At 41.7% G+C, this 19,628-nt stretch overlaps 1 protein-coding gene across 2 annotated transcripts in view; it reads right to left on the reverse strand.

Annotated features, from left to right (window-relative positions):
* Window positions 1–4,289, reverse strand: part of prex1 (phosphatidylinositol-3,4,5-trisphosphate dependent Rac exchange factor 1) — a 236,824-nt gene extending 232,535 nt beyond the window's left edge. For both annotated transcript variants that reach the window (XM_003220643.4, XM_062978916.1), the window contains exon 1: window positions 3,916–4,289. In XM_003220643.4, coding sequence (XP_003220691.2) covers window positions 3,916–4,089 — 174 coding nt within the window. In that variant the 5' untranslated portion in view covers window positions 4,090–4,289. The remainder of the gene's footprint in view (window positions 1–3,915) is intronic.
* Window positions 4,290–19,628: the final 15,339 nt, after the last annotated feature.

Here is a 19,628-nt window from a genome sequence, read left to right on the forward strand (position 1 = left end):
GATAAAGCTTCAAGTGGAGACTTTGCCTTGTCTTCCAGGAGTGAATTTCCCTTCCGGGGGGTAGATTTCTCTCACTTCCTGTTGTCTCTGCCTCATTCTTAACTATGAGCTGTTTATAAGTTGGATGTTTGTGACTTGGTGACTGCCTGTACACACAATACTACGTATCTGGAACCAAAAAACCCCTTGGGGAATTATATACATTTAAAAGCTGTATGAAGGTTGACCAATTGAGATCCTTGAAAAGAGAAATGTCATACATTTGTGGTCACCACCAAAAACGTCTTGTTTTTGATACGGACAAATCTGACTGACTTCAATGTTAAGTGACAGAGTGCCTCTGGTACAAATCTTAAGTACTAAGGAGTTTATATTGATTTAGGGGTTTTTTTTTAACCTAACTTGGCTCCCAATGCATTGAGGGGTTCAAAGGACAGCTGTTGCTGCTATATGCCTTCAAGATGTTTCCAACTTAGGTTTATTTTCTTGACAATATTTTTCCCATAATGAATTAAACATTGCCTTCCTGAGAGCATGACTTGACCAAGATTATTCAGTGGGTTTCCATGGCCAAGCAGCAATTTGAACCCTGGTCTCCTGAAACCCCCACGTACTCAATACTCGAATGGCTATACTATGCTGTCTCTTAAAGGTTAGTACCGGCATTCAAAATGAACCTGCAAGCAACAGGTTAAACAATATATAACATAAAATCAGTGAAATATGATCAAGCTGGCTAGCATCCACAAGCATACTGGAAGTTCAAATATATACCAGCAGATATCTCTAAACTGACTTTAAAGCTGCAAAGCCTTATGTAGAAAGTATAAAGACAGCCTAATCTAGATGTAACCATTGCATGCATAACAATAAACACTACAATGCATTGATCCCTTGGGGCTGGCTAGTGTCCAGAGTGTATATGATATTGACATGGAAGGGACATGTTGTATTCACAGAAAAGCTATGCCAGTTCAAGCTCAGTGTGCAACTAACAAAGAAGCCCTAGAAAGCTAACACAATTAAGGATGCTCACAGGCCGTCCTCAAAACTAAGTGTTCCTTCTCACGGTTTTGGAATAGTGTGAGGACAGAGTTAGCCACAAAGAGGTTGTGTGCAAAGGCAGAAGTGCTGTGGCATGCTAATGAGTTACAATTGCAAATTAAAAGGGAACTACCCAGATGAGAGATTTTTTAGAAAACCTATCAGTTTATATGGGGACAATAAGAATCCCCACATGATTAGATGGGCACCATCCCAAAATTCAACTGATTAAAAAAAAACCCTAAATTAAAGTATGTAGGACTTGTTTTCAGATAGGTTGCAACAGTGAAGAATTAACTCTTAAGTGAAAGCCAAGGAGTCTGAGACTGAGTCTAGACTCATTTCCAGAAAAATACAGAAGGTAACAAATATAAAGCCCACACAACATTTTATTCAAAACACAGGAATAGAGAAAAGAAGTCCCAAATAAAAACCCATACAGACAAAAGATCAAGGCAAGACACACTTCTATAAAAAAAAGAAATTAGCAACTACTATGGCAATGTTGTCTGCAAAGGTGTCTTGGGCACCTGATGAACTAACTCAAGAATGATCATGAGATAGTTCTCAATAATGATCGTCTGTGTAAACAACTTGAAAGCATTTGGATCTTGAAAGGTCTGTCTTCTAAAATAAATACACCAAGTTTTCCCAAAGACATGGATCTGTTTTCCCAACATATCTAAATCCTGTGCCACTTGCCACCCATGAACAGAAGGTATCCAAATACAAGAGCATCCACTGCCCTGCTTGGAACAGAAAGCCAGGAGTTCAACAAAACTCAACTGATGGATGGGTTTTCTTGCGCTGACATTTCATCCACTCCCAGGCAAATCTGCACTGCAGCCTTTAGGTTGAATTGTTTCCCTGCAACCAGACCACAGGAACTGTGCCACCCAGAATCCTAACTCCTCTCCCATCCAAGAAAAACACAGCCAGGTCAAGTCACTGGGCAAGAACAGCTCTTTCTCCATTTTTTTTTGCAAGCTTACTTTCCAAGCCAGTGCCCAATTCCCTGGTGCCCCAAAGGCACCACAGGCAGCAGCCTCCTTCCACCAGGGCTACATTTAGTAGTTTCATGCCTACAGGGGATGATGCCTTTCTGCAAGAAAGAGTGTCCCCAGAGACAAGTTCCTTTGTTCACCACACACCCTGCAATGCATAAGCAATCCTGGAAACCACTGTATTACCAACCCAGAGCCAAATTAAATATCCTCCCGGCAAAGACCCCCTTCTTAGAACAGGAGTGGCATTTGCCAAACAGAAGAGAAAGCAAAGAGGCGATGCGATGTATTGTCAATGGCTTTCATGGCCGGAATCACTGGGTTGCTGTGAGTTTTCCGGGCTGTATGGCTGTGCTCCAGAAGCATTCTTTCCTGACCTTTCACCCACATCTATGGCAGGCAACCTCAGAGCTTGTGAGGTATATTGGAAACTAAGCAAGTGGGGTTTATAAATCTGTGGGAGAAAGAACTCTTGTCTGTTTGAGGCAGGTGTGAATTTTGTAATTGGCCACCTTGATTAGCGTTGAATAGCCTTTCAGCTTCAAGGTCTGGCTGCTTACTGCCTGGATAAATCCTTTGTTAGGAGCTGTTAGCTGGCCCTGATTGATTCATGTCTGGAATTCCTCTGTTTTCTGAGTGTTGTTCTTATGTTACTGTCCTGATTTTAGAGTTTTTAAAATTTTGTTCATTTTCATGGTTTCTTCCTTTCTGTTGAAATTGTCCACATGCTTGTGGTTTCAATGGCTTCTCAAACAGTTCTTTCAGGCATGGGCAAACTTTGGCCCTCCGGGTGTTCTGGACTTCAAGCAGCCAAGAGTTCTTTTTCCCACCCTGGACCTTCCACAGATCTATAAACCCCGTGTGCCTAGTTTTCAACAGACCTCACAACCTCTGAGGATGACTGCCATAGAAGTGGGTGAAATATCAGGAAAGAATGCTTCTAGAACATGGCCATACAGCTCAGAAAACTCACAGCAACCCAGGTGATGCTTAAATCTTTGAACGGATGTCACATTAACAACAGAGCAAGCTTGTGTTTGGCTGGTCTAGAGATTAGGATGCAGACTTCAAACTAAAGGGAACGAGAGTAAACATTAAGGAGAACTTCCTGATGGTTAAGCTGTTCCTGACTGTGGGTGGTTGTCTGTCGGGAGTGGTTTGATTGTGTGTCCTTGCATGGCAGAACGGGGCTGGAGCCGGTGTCTCTTCCAATCCTATGACAATATGATTCCAACCAAGAAGAGGAACCAACGTAGATTAGAAATTTGAGCATTGGATGTATGGATGCATCTACACTAGGAATGAGCAAACTTGGGCCCTCCCTCCAGATGTTTTGGACTTCAACTCCCACCATTCCTCACAGCCTCAGGCCCTTTCCTTTTCCCCCTCAGCTCTTGAGCCCAAGTTTGCCCATGCCTGATCTACACTGAAGAATTGATGCAGTTGACACCACTTTACATGCTGTGGAATTAGGAGGAGTTGTAGCCCGACAAAGTCTTTAGCAGGGTTATTGTATGTCTTTCGGGCTGTCTTTAGCCTTCCCTGCTTAAACAGGGCATCACCAAATGACAACTGCCAGGATTCCAGAGCAATTAAAGTATTGTTGATTCTAAGTATCTAAGTAGACCCCAGGACTCTGGAGAGCAGAGTTCAAATCCGAGCTGCAGGAGACCTGGGGCGCCTCTGGCTCTCTCAGCCTCAGAGGAAGTCAACGGGCAAACTCTTCTGAACAAACAAAACCCGGAGATGGCTCGCCACGAGTCGGGGGATGACTTGAAGGCACAACAACAACAACAGCAACAACAACAACAGCAGCAACAGCGGCACCCAGATGAGGAGCGGAACCCGGACTTCTGACTCGACTCACCGACTGGAGGAAGCGCAGGGTGCCCACGTAGTCCCTCTCGGTGCCCAGGATCTCGTTGAGGACGCAGAGCCGGAGCCGCAGCTGGCGGTCGGTATCCTTGGCGGGCTCCGAGGGGGACGGGGTGCTCGCGGGGGCAGCCACCGCCGTCGTCGCGGCCGCCGGCTCCGCTTCCATGCTGCGGCTGAGTCGCCCCTCGGCTCTTCCTTCCTCCTTCCTTGGCTCAGGCGCCTTCCATCCCGGAGAAGGAGAAGAAGGAGAAAGGCTTCAAGTGCGCGCAGAGAGCACCGACGGCAGGCAGGAGCAGCGCAGGACGAATGGCACTGAATGGAGCGGCGAAGAGCAGACCCAGCAGCGCCAGGAGAGGCAGGCAGGCAGGCAGGGAGGGAGGGAGGGGGGCTGAGCCGAAGCCAGGGGGCGGGGACAGGGACACCGGCTTGGGGGGAGCCTGGAGGCCAGGAGGAGGAGCCAGGAGCCGAGGCGGGAGGCGGGCGAGCCCAGCACGGAAACAACGCGCCCCAAACCCGGGAGAGGAGAGGAAGGGGCCCAGGCAGACCCCACTCTGGTCCAAATCCCTGCAAAAGGGAACCGGGGAGGGCCATAAATACAATCCCAGTTAGAAATCTGGCTGCCGCCTGTTAGACTAATTGAAGCTTCTGAGCTATCTTCAAAAGCAACCCCACGCAGAGCATGTTGCAGTAGTCTATACGAACTGTAACAAGAGCATGGACCACTTTTCTTTCCTTCCTTCCTTCCTTCCATCCATCCTCTCCTCTTTTCCTTCTTTCCTTCCATCTTTCTTCTCTCCCCCCTCCCCGATCATTCTCCTTTTTTCTCCTCCTTCCTTCCCGCCCTCCCTTTTCCTTCTTTCTTTCTTGTATGCCTTCCTTTCCTGGCCGAGTTGAAAGAGGGAACAGGCTCTTGTGGTGACTGGTGGTGGCGCTTCTTGCCTTCATTCTTGCCTTCCTTTTCCTTCTTGTGTGTTTGTCTTGGGGCCATTGCAGTGCACTGATTCCACTCATTCCTGGAGGATTGCACCCAGTTCGTGAAGCTGGGGGGGGGGGGGGGGCACCTCGGATCCCTGACCATTGATCTGTGGGGTCCTTCAAGGTTCTATTCAATCCCTCATGCTTTTTAATGCCTACATGAAATCACTGGGTGCGGTCATCTGGAGTTTTGGAGTTCCACTGAACTCCAAGGAAGCCTCCCAGATCCTGAACCAGTGCCTGGCAGCTGTGATGGATTGGATGAGGGCTAACAAGTTGAAGCGTAATCTAGATGAGACAGAGGTCCTCCTGGTCAGTCGTGAGGCTGATTGGGGTATAGGGTGGCAGCCTGAGCTTGACAGGGTTACACTCCCCCTGAGGACACAGGTCCACAATCTAGGGGTCCTTTTGGACTCCGCACTGACACTTGAAGCTCAGGTGTCAGCGGTGGCCAGGAGGGCCTTCGCACAGTTAAAGCTTGTGAGCCATCTGCAACCGTACCCTGAGAAGCCAGATTTGGCCACAATAGTCCATGCATTAGTAACATCAAGACTGGATTATTGTAATGCACTCTACATGGGGCTGCCTTTGAAGACAACTCAGGATCTGCAATTGGTACAAAGATTAGCAGCCAGACTATTAACTGGAGCTGGCTAGGGAGCACACAATGCCCCTATTAAAGCAGCGCCATTGGCTGCCAATAAGTTTCCAGTCTCAATTCAAAGTGTAGGTTATTACTATAAAGCCCTAAACGGCTTGGGCCCTGCCTGTCTTCTTGACTACATCTCCCACCCCCACCCCATGTACCTGCGCAAGTGTTATGATCTGCCGGGGAGGCCCTCGTGGTCCCGCCACTGTCACAAATGCAGTTGGTGTGGACGAGGGAGAAGCCTTCTCAGTAGTGCCCCCCCCCCCATCTTTGGAACGCACTCCCCAGGGAGATCAGGCAGGCCCCCACACTGTTCTCCTTCTGGAGGGATCTGAAGACTTGGATATTTAAACAAGCCTTTGAGAATGTCTAGCCTCAATGGTCCGCAATTAATGATACAGCACTGCACTTTCATCTCATGTCCTTGTTCCTTGCACTATCCCATTCCCTTGTTCTTGTGTGCAGTTGGCCATGTTTTACGACAGTTGTCACCATAGGTTATTGGGCACTGTTTTGAGTTACAATTGTTGTTTTATATGCTATAGGTTTTACTTTTGTATTTCACTGTGTGTTTATTTTATATATTGTTTTAGGCACTTTGTGTCATACGTAAGCCGCCCCGAGTCCCTTCGCAGAGATGGAGGTGGGATATAAAAATAAAGTTGTTGTTGTTATTATAGTTATTATTATTATTATTATTATTATTATTATTATTATTATCCTGCTCGTGTTGGATGGAAGCAGGCACTGCACACACATGCCTGCACTGGGAAATTGGGAAATGTCCATTGTGCGCTTCAGGCGCCCTCCTTAAGAGGTCAAAAGAATAATTTGCTGTCAGAGGTAAAGGACAAGATGCCTGCCCTCCACTGTTTCCCAGATGAACGCCGGACATGCAAGGCCAAGCCAGAGCAGAGTGTGTGTGGATCCATTCGATGGCCAAAGTGATTCATGAAAAAGAACATGCTAGGAAAGGCCTTTACTTGAGAATACAGGAAAGGACAAGATCCAGCTCCTTAAGAGCCCTGCTTCTGAATTTTTTGCACTTAGTACTTTGTAGCAATTGAAATAAGCCAAAGATAAAGAGAGAAAGGAGGGAGAGGAGAGAGCGACTGTGACCTTTTTAAAAAATGGGAAGGCTGAGGAATAAATGGAGCTGCCCATGACAAATAGGAACCATTGGAGAGATGATGCCCACTTCCCTTACAAAGCTGATCACAGGGCTCGATTAAGACTTTTAGAGGCCCGGAACACTTAAAAGATTTTGGTTCCCCCATACACACACATACAATAGTCTGTAAATAAAATTTTATTTTGAAATTAAAACTTATAATAGATCCCCATCTACACTGCCATATAATGCAGTGAACTCCCCCCTCCCCAAATCAAGGCAGCCTTTTGAGCTGGCAGCTGAGGGAAGTGCAACTATTATGCAATGAAATATGGTACTTTGTTTTTTTACCAGAGCTCTAGAGCTACCAACTGGAATCTGCTGCAAAATATTATTTTTAGAATTTAGGAATACTTTGCCCAAGAATTTGTTTTGATGTTCCAGAAAGTAAATGGAGAACAGCTCAAACCTTTCCACAAAAAAAGCTAACTTCAGTTCAACAGTATAATTGGATCTTTTCGGTAGTGTCATTTCATTTTTGTTAAGGAATTCCCATTACAGGTCACTATGAGATCTATCAGCAGATCCAAAGCATGGAAAGTGATTTTTCTGGAGCTGCAGTGCCCAGTATTCCCAGCCAAAATGGTTCATGAGTAAATCCTAGCCTGTCTTCTGTCTAGCATATAAACAAGGGATGTTCAAGTCAAACAAGGACTTTTAATTTTGCAGGTATGAAAATTCAAAAGTTCTGGTTTGACTTGAACATCCGTCATAAATCCTAGGTACTACCTGACCATGCTAGCCTCAGCACAGGAACAAGATAGTTTGCTGCCTTGGGCTGAAGAAGTAAATGATGCGCCTTACTCACTTAGTCTAGATGTGTAACATCCAAAACTGGTGAAGTGAATTTTGACACATGAGGCAGGTCATTCCAGAGGGAGATCCTTTCATCTCTGGCAGTAAAGGGACAGTAATAACATTTGCTGTCCTTTCATGACACTCAAAATCTTGAGGTCTGAGAGGGAGTTGTTTCAACCTGTTTAAGGACAGGACTGGCTTCAGCCAGCCTCACAATGGGATGCTCCTCCCCATCATCATTAGGCAACTAGGATAACAACTTCCATGTGGTAGCACCATATCAGGGATAGTTCTACTATTAGGCAATGAGAATAATTTTCAGCCAACAGATATTGGGAGTTAATGGCAACTTCTCTTGAGTTCATCAGTTGTTGGGAAGGATGCCTTGCCATCTCATCAACGAGAGCTAGATTTACCATTAAGCAGAATATGCCCACGCTTTGGGCATCAAGGGAAGGGGCACCATAAGGGTGCAAAACTGCAAATGGTGTAGCTGAACCAGGTTCACAAAATGGCTCCCATGATAAAAGACTGCAATTAGAAAACGTTGAAGAAAGCTTTTCAAATATTAACAAAGTTGAAGTATACAAAAATAAGATAGAAAATATGATATTTTCTTATCTTAGGAACCATCTACACTGCCATATAATGCAGTTTGAAACTTGGAGGAGAGAAGTGATCTGACAGGCGAAATCTACTTGTGCTTGAGCAAACACAGTTTTGTCCCCCTCTACACACACACACACATACACACACAAACACACACTTTCCCCTTAATACTGTATTGAAACCACGTTTCAGCAATGTCTGGAGGGCAGAGAAAAATAGGTAGATGAGAGATCCCAGTATAACAGGTCTAATTAGACTGTTTAAATGTTCCTTCCTTAAAATTTTAGGTTTTTTTAATGCCATGTTACATACTCAGTGACACCACAACATTAAAATCAAATTCTCTCTTTCTTTCATCTTTGCCTCAAGTGATAAAAAACAAACACTAGACAGACACACATATTTCCACTTTAGCCTAATGCCAGTCCCTAGTCTCACTCAAGACTTTGGCATAACATCAAATGGATTCACTGCATATTTTGTTTCCTTTTCTACAAGGGCCATACATTCAAAATTGCACTCTGTGACTGAACCAGAAAGGGGGATCTTATAAAACAGTTGTTTGTTCATTGTTATTACTGTGCTTGGAGAAAACTAGGATGGAGGGTGAAAGAGATCCAAAACCATTCAACTTGAACTTGGGAAATGATGGTGCATGAAGAAAGCCATTTAGTCAATAAGATGCTTTCTGAAATTATTTAACATTTCACACGAATAACTTTTCTCTTAATACTGATGTGGAATAACTCTCTTAAAACTTTTATTTTGCTTTTTAAAGAATTTTTCTGATTGTTGGCTTCAAAATTAGAAGCAATGCCTTGGCTGCGTGCAACAGCGTCACCTTGGGAATCCATTAGGGTTGCTAAATTGCTGTCATCGGTGTCGGAAAATGTCAGGTGCCAGAAAAAACATGAGTTCATTTTGGAATTTTTCTTAACTTAAAAAAGTTCTTAACAGCAGGTTTGTAAGATAATGCATTCTCCATTAAATTGTATTTTATTGTCTTTCTCCAGGGAGTTCAAGGTGACAGGCATTTGCCTGCAAGGAGAGTAAAACTAAAAGCAGGTAGGAGACATGTGCATGAAACACACCCTCCTCCAAGCATGCTTGCACACACACACACACACATAATCTCCACACACAGTGCAAGTAGTGTTGCAATTCACAAGTAGCAAGATTGTACGTGTAGATAGGCTTTATCAGATATTTGGACTGAACTCTCTAAGAGGTATATTACAGCTAGAGGACAAAGGAATAGTTAGGATGACATGTGTGTTTAAGAGCCACCTTGGTGTAATGGTTTGGCAATTAGACTATGACTCTAGGAGACCAGGGTTTAAATCCCCACTCTGCCATGATATAACCTTCTCAGCTTAAAAGCAATGATCAGCTTTCTTCCTATTATAGAGTTGTCATAAATCAAAACTGACTTGAAGACATCAGCAATATGTTTGCTCACTCACATCTCGCCTCACTTGAATCCCTGTTTTGTGTGGCAGGCAAATGGCTGCCTGACTATCCTTCTGATTCAATTCATCATAATAAAAACGATAACTTGGGGAAAATTTGCTTCCCCCCACCAATCTGCCTTTTCTTTCTGTGCCTTACCTTATAAATTGAAAACTAAGTGCAATTCTCTTTTCTTTTTCCCTTTTAATTCAACTACAAGTCACTCTGGGAACTGTTTTAGTTTTAGGCTAGTGTAAAATGTATTAATTGTATTGATAAATAGAATATGGAATTCTATGTAGTAGAAGGAAGAATGTTGGACCTAAATCCAATCACTAATCTCAACTAGAGTAGACCCATTGAATGAATGAGATTTGTCGGCTGTTTGGATCCAGGGAGAACCAGTGAGCTCCCTTTGTTAGTTCCAGCTCCTCGTGCACAGACATGAGAAAAGCTTCCCATAAGGATGGTAAAACATCAAACATCTGGGTGTCCCCTGGACAGCGTCCTTGAAAATGGCCAATTATCTCACACCAGAAGCGACTTGCAGTTCCTCAAGTTGCTCATGACACCAAAAAAAAGTCAAAGTTGACTTATGTTCAATATGCTTTTTTAGGATAAGCAACTGAATGTAGACTATTACTGGCAGAGATGTTTATAAATGCATGGTGAACTGTCACCACCTTACAGAATTCCTTCTTCTAGATAACTAGTAAAAGTACTTCATGATGGTACTACTGTGTCTTGATCCTCACACAATTAAAGAGCTGTGCAGAATCAAACCAACAGCATGAATGGTCCAGCATTCTATCCCTAAAGTGGTAAATGACATGCCTGTGAGAAACCCACAAGTGCCGTACACTCATCATGGAAGTGATATCTGCTATAATTATACTTCCCAATACCAGATCCTATCTGATCTTAGAAGATAAGCAGGGTCAGCCCCAATTAATACTTGGATGAGAAATGGCTAATAAAGACCAGGTGGTATAGGCTATATTTCAGAGGAGGGAACTGGCAAAAGGACCTCTGTTTATTCCTAGCATAAGGAAACCCTATGAAATCCATGCTGCCATAAGTTGAAAAGCAATGTAAAGGCAGGAACACATACTGATATAATTATGAGCAAGAACTTTCAGTTAACTAAATTAAGATCTCACACGCAACAAACAAATGGCAGAAACAGATTCTTGTCTATGCATTTATTTATGGCAGGATTTTTAAAGAAATTATCAGCCTTTACAGATGGGCAATATTAACTCTCTTCCCCGTATTTTCCACAGCTAATCTACATTCCTCTGTGTTATAAGAATTCCTCTTCCCCTCTCCTCAACCCAATAGTTTTAACTTAAGGATCCAACTAATCCTTGCTTTAGTCTGGAAAACTTAGAGCTTGCATGAAAGGTTTTTCACTTGAAAAGGAATATGTAATGGACCAACATAAATTTTTCAGCTGTGTCCCCCGCCCCTACAGCCAGCACTGCTTTTGAATTGTAATGGATAGTCAGTGTGTTTTCACTGCCCTTGCTGTTTTTGAACTCATCTTTTGTAAGGGTGGGATTTTTTTGGGGGGGGGGGGTCTTGCCAACATATTCCACTAAAAATATACCATCGCTTTTGGGAAGGGGGTCATGTTCCCTGTTATAATGGCCTGTTATATGAAAGTTGGTTAGCCACTTAAGCATTGGAAGAGGACATGAATGTATAATCAAAGGAGAGGCCAGTGATTTGCATAAACTTTGGACATGCTAATTGCAAAGATGCAAATTTAGATACTAAAATTTAAATAATAGGGAAATCTGTGACCAGGTGACCACATGGCTGTTCAGTTTGCTTTCCACATGCTGACTTCTGTTAGGTGACTTCACGGTGTTTGATCTCCCTTCTTAAAGTTCTTTATCTTTAAGCCAGCTCTTCGAAAGGAAAATACCTTCAAATACATGACTGTAATTTGATGGACATTCAAACAGAAAATTGTCCTTGTAGAATAGAGGCACATCACACATAACCCCCTACAATAAACCCATTTTTTTGGAAGGAAATAAAATTGTGGTATGTCTTGGCATATTTATTTTATGAAAACCACCAAACGTAGAAGATTAGTCTCAATCTGGGAGACAGGCAGGATGTAAATACAGGGATAGGGAAGCATGTGGCTTTTCTCTGTTGCTTATCTCTGCATCCATCTATTCCTGAACCTTTGCTTCCTGGTGTAAAAACAGCAATCTTTAGCCATCTTGATGTCTTCCTAGAGAAAGGTTTGTTGGTTGCTAGACACACAAATAGGTCTGAGATGATGGTGGTAACAGAATACTAACAGCTGAATTCACAAGGCACTGATAGCATCCTGAAAGATGTCATCTTGTATAATTCATTGGGGGAAAGATCATTGGTGGAAGGATGCATCCCTCTTTTTCAAGGGAAAATACATATTCTCCAAAGAGTTTGCTAACTTCATCTCCTCTCTGGCTTCATAAAGCCCTCCCAGCAAAGCAATTCAAGAGGAGAAGGAAGATAGACTACTAACCACTTCCTACAAACTACCTCATAAAGAATTAGCACCGAATTGGCAACTGTTTAAGGGCTCCAATTTTCTTTTAAAGGCATGCTCACGAAGCACCTAGCACAGATTATAGCTGGAACTCAATTCAGCAAAAGCTAATAAGTAACCATTATAAAACCAACAATAACAACATAATCATTTGCATGTTTATATGGCTGATTCAATATGTACTGCCCCGGGGAAAGTGTCACTCTTGCAAAGTATTATTCAATAAACTCTAATGAGTAAACATTAAGTAGCTGTCTTGAAAATTTATAGGTGTAAAATGATCACAGGCAGAATTGCAGCACTCAGTGATGAGCATCCATTTCAGCTGGACTTGCAATTGCATAACAGGGCAAGATTGCAGATATATTTATATGCAGACTTACGAAAGAGGCAGGTGTGTTGCCAATTCATATGACCAAACTGGTATGTCCTGTTGGCACGACAGCCTGACAAGAAGGTTGCTAGATTCATGGACTCCAACCCTACTAGATTTATGCCACATACTACTTCAAAGGCCTAAATCTAGTTTCTGCTTAGAGCAGGATTATGAAATCAATATGATTTACTTATGTGTTGAATTCAACAATTAATTGGATAGTCTATGGGGAACTTAGCAGCAGAAATACCACCCCCATCATACTGTTTTATTTGGAAAAAAAATTGGTATCATAGACTTGTTTCCCAGAATTTGTGGCTCTTTTGTTTAGAGTTTATATTTTGAAGATAAGCAGTACACACATTCTTGGTCTCTATCCCTCTTTCTTTCATTATGCAAAACCTATAACTGAAGGGACTGGATGTGGGAAGGAAACCACTTTGGTGGTGATTTTCAACATGACCATGATACTGGTTGAAATTCTAAGTACTGAATTCATGTTCACATGAGTCTCAGATTTTTTTGTTTGTTTGTTTGTTTGTTTTTTTTGGAAGACCATTGGATAGTTTGGCATCCAATGAATGATAGCTGGAGACCAAATTGCAGATTTCTCATGCAACTAACATATCTGCTTTCGTTCACACTTATCACTGTTTATGGAGCCTCTGGTGGCGAGGTGAGTTAAACCCTTGTGCCAGCAGAATTGATGACTTGAAGGTTGGGTTGCAAACGTAAAGGTTGCTGGTTCGAATCCAACACGGGGTGAGTGCAGATGAGTTCCCACTATCAGCTCCAGCTCCATGTGGGGACATGAGAGAAGCCTGCCACAAGGATGGTAAAAACATCAAAACATCTGGGCATTCCCCGGATAACGTCCTTCCAGATGGCCAATTCTCTCATGCCAGAAGCAACTTGCAGTTTCTCAAGTCACCTCTGACACACAAAAAATCACAGTTCATTTTTAAAAGAAAAAAGTCAGTATCATCTAACTTTAGAAAACGGACCTTTAACAATGATGCTTAGATGTTAGGCATCATTGCAAGTTTGAAACCATTTAACGTTCAATGTAGATGGGGCCCCAGTCCATCAAAAGGATGGAAGAGATTTTTGCAGACTTGCAAAAGGTTTAGGGGGTACAGTCAGACCTCAATATTTTCTGGGTCTAAACATGGAGAACCCCCACAAACGAGAGAAACTTGTGAATTTTTAAAACCCATGTTTTTTTTTAATCTAAGAGGGGTTCTCTAGCTTGCCTGTGTAATTAACCTCTGCTGGAAGTTGACCACAGAATTTAACTTATGGTGGAAGTTGACTATTAAGTGAAGCTAGAGGACCTAAAGATCCCTAGAAATAACATATTAAACAAATATGTGAATAATAAAATCTGCAAAAGTGAAATTTGCAAATGTGAGGGAACTGGCTGTACAGAAGAGCTCCAGCTCATTGGCAATGGTTTATAGCTATCATTTATATATGCATCTACACAATTATTCTCTTCCCATCTTTTCTTTCTTTGATTATAATTATTCTAGGTTAAGATATGTGGGTAATTTGTTCATGCTACATTTTAAACCCCCAACTTGCTTTTGGGAACAGCGTACATATTTAGTAGAGTCCGGCAAGAATTCAGCAACAATGCTACCGTAATATCTGCACTAGAAGCTGACTTCCAGGAATTCTCCATAGCTAGACTAGTTCCTTTCTCCACCCTCCACTCAATGGACACTTTTCCTGGAATTCTTCATGGCTCACCCTTTCCTCTCTGGCCTGTCCATACTACTTTACCCTTTCCCAAGCACTCCTTCTAACAACCCAATATCTCATGCATAATGTCTAGAGTTACTTTGATTCAGTTTGTACCATTTAGTGAAGAGTTTAGGAATGTGGAAAGTGAAGAATGCAGTTGATGGATTTTGGAATTATAATTAGTAATAAATCCCTATTTATATAATTTCAGTACTACGAGACCAGAAGTATTATGTAAGGTGATGGCTATTACTAAATACAATAATTTTAAAAGACAAGATAATGACAGAGGTGAGGCTGGCAGTAATATTCTAACAGCTGGCAGTAAAAACCAGTTCTGAAATAATGATTTGTACTGTTGTCTCAACCAACCCCATAAACAATGTGAGTTCTTTGTGGAAGGATTTACATTCAAGCCAAATGTGAATCTTAAAATAGGATTTGTGATGTATTTCTTGCTAGGGGCAGCCATTATTGCTGAATAGCATGTACTATAGTAGCCCAAATAGTAATTATTTGGCAGGTAGCAATTAAACTGTCCCCTCTTGTACCAGATAAGCACATACACTGATGGCATCCATGGTGTAACAAATCCTTTCTAGGTTTATTCTGAATATTAAAGAAGCTGTACAAGGTGATGATTCTTATCCCAAATAGGCTTCAGCCACTGTGGCTTGATCTACACCTCCTTAACAATACAGTTTAAACTGCATTATATGGTTAGTGTAATGCAGATATAATGCAGTTAATTGCAGTTCAAACTCTGCTATTTGGCAGTGTAGGTCCAACCTTGATTAGCTATTTTAAAGTTCAGACTAAACCCAGAACTGATGCACTTGTCCCACTGTCATGGAAGCAACCAGCTAACACTGAATGTGATATATTCAAGAAACATAGGATGCAAACCAAACACAAGATTAGGTCATGCTTAGAGTAGACACATTGAACTCAGTGATATTTGTGATAATTATTTCTAATTGGTTGCATTGGTCTGTTCTAACCGGGGGTAGGGGGGGGGGGGGGAGAGATGGTAGAAATTTTATTATTTATTTTCAAAGTTCCCAGTTTGGATTGGGTTTTTTTTAACAACCAGGTTCCTTTTTTCGCTTTTCATTGAATATCCAAAATAATTTTGAGAAAAAAACTATTTTATTCCTATCTAAAAGATGGGTTTTTATTTCAGTGTAGACTGCAGCCAAAAGCACAATTTCTCAAGAAGTGTGGTTGGCTAGATTCATTTCCCCTTGATCTGGATGGGAAGAAGAATATATGGTGCTCAGGACAACATCGGAGCCCCCTTTGGTCAGATTAAACCACTGAGCTGCAGAACTTGCTGACTGAAAAGTCAGCAGTTCAAATCCAGGTAGCGGGGTGAGCTGCCGCTGTTAGCCCAGCATTTGCCAACCAGCAGTTCGAAAACATTCAAATGTGAGTAGGTCAATATGTACCGCTCTGGTGGGAAAGTAACAGCGCTCCATGCAGTCATGCCAGGCACATGACCGTAGAGACGTCTATGGACAACACTGGCTCTTCGGCTTAGAAATGAAAATGAACACCAACCCCCAGAGTTGGATATGACTAGACTTAATGTCAGGGAAAACCTTTACCTTTACCTACTAGGACAACATAAAATTTTGGACCACTTTCCTTTTTGAAAAGAAAGCATGCCCACCCAAGACTCCAGAGACAATAGTGAGCAAAGACATAGGCAATAGGCATCACCTTTCATTAGTTAATTTTGTATAGCATTATGAAATCTGAATGTGTATTACCCGAATTGCATACCCAGCTTCTTTCATTCTCCTTTCCCTGCCCCACACCAGCTGGAGAGATTGATGTGGATTGATAGTTTTCGAGCAAGTACCAAAGTATGAGAAATGAGGCTTTTTGTAGCAAGACATTTCATTTTTTTTAAAAGGTTTCAGCAGGTCCCAAGAATACATGTTAACACCCCCCTACATGCCTAGCTGGTTCTACACTGGCCATATATTGCATTGAAATGCATTATATGGTCAGTGTAGAACCATATAATGCAGTTCAAAATACATTAAATGGTCATTGTAGAAATCCCAGCCAACTTACCAGCTGTTAGGAACTGTGGGAACTGAAGTCCAAAACACCTAGAGACACAAAGGTTGGGGACCACAAAGGTTGGGAACCACTGGTCTAGAACCAGCTTAGAATTCTTGCTCATGAACAGGAGTTTCTCTTCAGCAAAATGATAGAGGGGAGCAGGGGTAGGCAACATTGCCATCCCAATCTCATGTTTAATAGCACATGGTGAGGTAATGCTTGAACCTACTATCCTCTTGTCCAGTAAGGCAATTAAAAAAAATGCTTTGCCTTACATGGAAAGTGTTTGGGCATGAAGATATCACGTGTTATAATCAGTTTCTGTACCCTTTTCCTTACACAGACATACTTTATGTGGAAGGGGAAGTAAAGCATAATATATGAAACCTAGAAAATCCCCATATGAGAATGACAGTATTGGACTATGCACATGCCTTTTAAGAATTCATACTCTTTAAGTTTTGGCCCATTTCTGAGCTGGTCAAGATAGTACTCATTTGTTGTAGACAGGATAACATCTAAAAAGCAAATCAGGTGAGTTTGTGTGTGTTCAGAAAAAGGCAAAGGTGGAACATAACCGGTCTTATTAAAATGCACATATAGAGACAAGCGAGTGCTTGGTAATCAAAGGCATAAGAGTGTGTCAAGTATCTACCATGCCAAGCTTGCTCAAGAGGATAATTATCACCTCCGCTGGAAGTCAGAAAGAATGCAAAGTGAGTTGTTATCCCGTTCTTTGGTCTCTCACATCTCAAACCCTTCTGTTTAAGAGCCATTAATTCCTCTTTCTAAACTTCAAAACAGAAGAAGAATTGGAAAGAGAGCTTTTTGCCATATCTTTCAATCTCTCTCATGAGGCTTCTTTCAACAAAGAACATCTGTTTAGTATTAATGTATAGTATTTAATTGCTATTTTGGAGATTAATACAACACAAGAGCCAAACTTTTATGACATTTCATAATCCTCCCCCAAGCTCATTGCTTTGATTAGTCTCTAGTCCCAAACTGAAGTAAGAATCAGATTTAGGGAATTAGCTTGTCATGGTTTGCTGCTCAATTATCCATTCAACAGCTGAAAATAATACAGGCAGAGCATCTTTCTTTATAAAAAATGGCAGCCTGTATGGACTCATTTGCATCAAGTTTTGATTTCGTTATCCAGGACAGCCTACAGCATCAACACTTACTTGGTGTAGGTGCAACAGACAACAACAACAACAACAACAACACTTTATTTTTCTATCCTGCCACCATCTCCCCGAAGGGACACTCGGGGCTGCTAACATGGGGCCAAGCCCAAAACAGAAACAAAGTATAAAAAGATTAAAACCAATATCAGTAACTAAGAAACAATGATCACAACAATCAAATAAAATAAACAATTAAAACACAACATACAATAATGTGGTAACAATACAAGTGTCACCACTGTGGATAAAAAGGGGTCGGTCATATAAAAAGTACACAATTTCAAGACCATTTAATAAAGTGCATGGACCAATGTATTGTCTTAAACGTGATAGAAGCGAAAACCAGACCTACAATCATGTATCGAAATGGAAACCTAATAGAAGTACAGGAAGAAGTTATTTATTTACTACATTTAAATCCCACCGTTCTCACCCCGGAGAGGACTCAATATACTGTCCTGACAATATTTTTCTTAGCACAGCTAATAGAAGAGAGCAAGTAAAACCTCTCTGTTCACTTTTCCCTTGCCATATCTTAGTTTCATGCAACTGGGACCCCCTTCTACGTTGTCATTTAAACTGGACAATATGGATTTGAACTGGATTATATGGTAATGTAGACTCATATAATTCAGTTCAAATGTGGATTATCTGCTTTGATAATTTGGATTATATGACAATGTCGAAGGAGTCTAGAAGGCACACAATAACAAAATTAAGATATTAGCACAATAAGGACTTTGGAATTTGTTTTATGATCAGCATAGCTGCAGATGCTTTCAAACAGCATATTATAACGGAAATTGAGGCAGGGGGAATCTTTTATATCCCACCTCCGCCACCAATATAATGGAAATGAGCAAATCGGGGAGAGTCTAGGCTGAGAGACTAATTATAACAGATTTGCTTTTAAAACTGGTAGCTGCCACCAACCTGAAATGTCTTCAGGATTTTTGTTGTTAAATGTGTCTGAGGCAAACATCTCCCATTTTCTGCCCACACTGTTTCTACCCCTGACTCCCAAACTGATGTTCACTATGAGGCTTTTCTGTGGTATTTTATTGTTGTATTGCTGGAACTTTTATTAAATCTTCTTGATGGAAAATATACACTGTGGAGGCTCTTGAAAGTTGAAAATAGAATAAAAATTTATTTTCTTGAAAACAGGTAAATGATTACTTCAGAGAAGTTCATAAGCGTAATTGGTTACAGATGTTCTTCAGCTTAACTTAGTTGTATGTTTCAGATTCACTTCACTTAGTTTCAAACAGTTCCAACCAACCAATCTATCTATTGGTCACAAAAAACCCTCGCTCTATTTGCTGAGAATAGACACGAGTTCCCCTGGGTTGTTAATTAACTCTAACCTAGAGTCCTTCTATTAACCAGCCCAATAGTGAGAGTCAAAAGATCCAAGCTGCCTGACTTAGCCTGTCAGTTTCCACAGCTTTCAGCTCTCTCTCACACACACACACACTCTCCCAACTCCAAAACTAAACTGCTCTCTTCAAACCCTCAAACAGAACTCTCTTCTTCAAACCTCAAACCAGAACTGCCTGGAACTCTTTTTTTTCCCCTGCACTCTAAGACTTGGCTCCTCCCATCTACTCTGGTTGGCCAATCCTAAGAATCTCTCTCTAAGCTCCTCCCCCTTTCTAACCACACTCAAGATAGCTGCCTGGCATTCCTCAACAAAATGGAGGCTGCCTCACTCACTACCACCAAGGCTTCATCCCAGACCTAATAGTAAGGTTCACTGCACATATGTTAAGGAAATATGACGTTTTACTCCTTATCCCATAGTGGTGGGTCATCCAATGAAGGTGAATGGTGGGAAACTGAAAACAGACAAAAGGATGTACTAATGCAGTGCATACTTAAATTATGGAATTCAAGATAACTGCTATCATATTATATAATTTTGCGGACGATAAACTTTTTAGTCATGATGGCTAGAATCAAAACAATCATGGTGGATCAATATCTGGTGAAACCTGAAACCCGGTGGATGGCTGAAACTTATATCAATGAGATCTTCATGATACCTGCTGGTAACAAAGTTTGGAGATGTAGGCCAAGTCATATGGCACATGCTGCTGCCTTTCCAGTATCTTCCTG

This window comes from Anolis carolinensis, chromosome 4, assembly GCF_035594765.1.
Source record: "Anolis carolinensis isolate JA03-04 chromosome 4, rAnoCar3.1.pri, whole genome shotgun sequence".
Classification (NCBI taxonomy): Eukaryota; Metazoa; Chordata; class Lepidosauria; order Squamata; family Dactyloidae; genus Anolis; species Anolis carolinensis.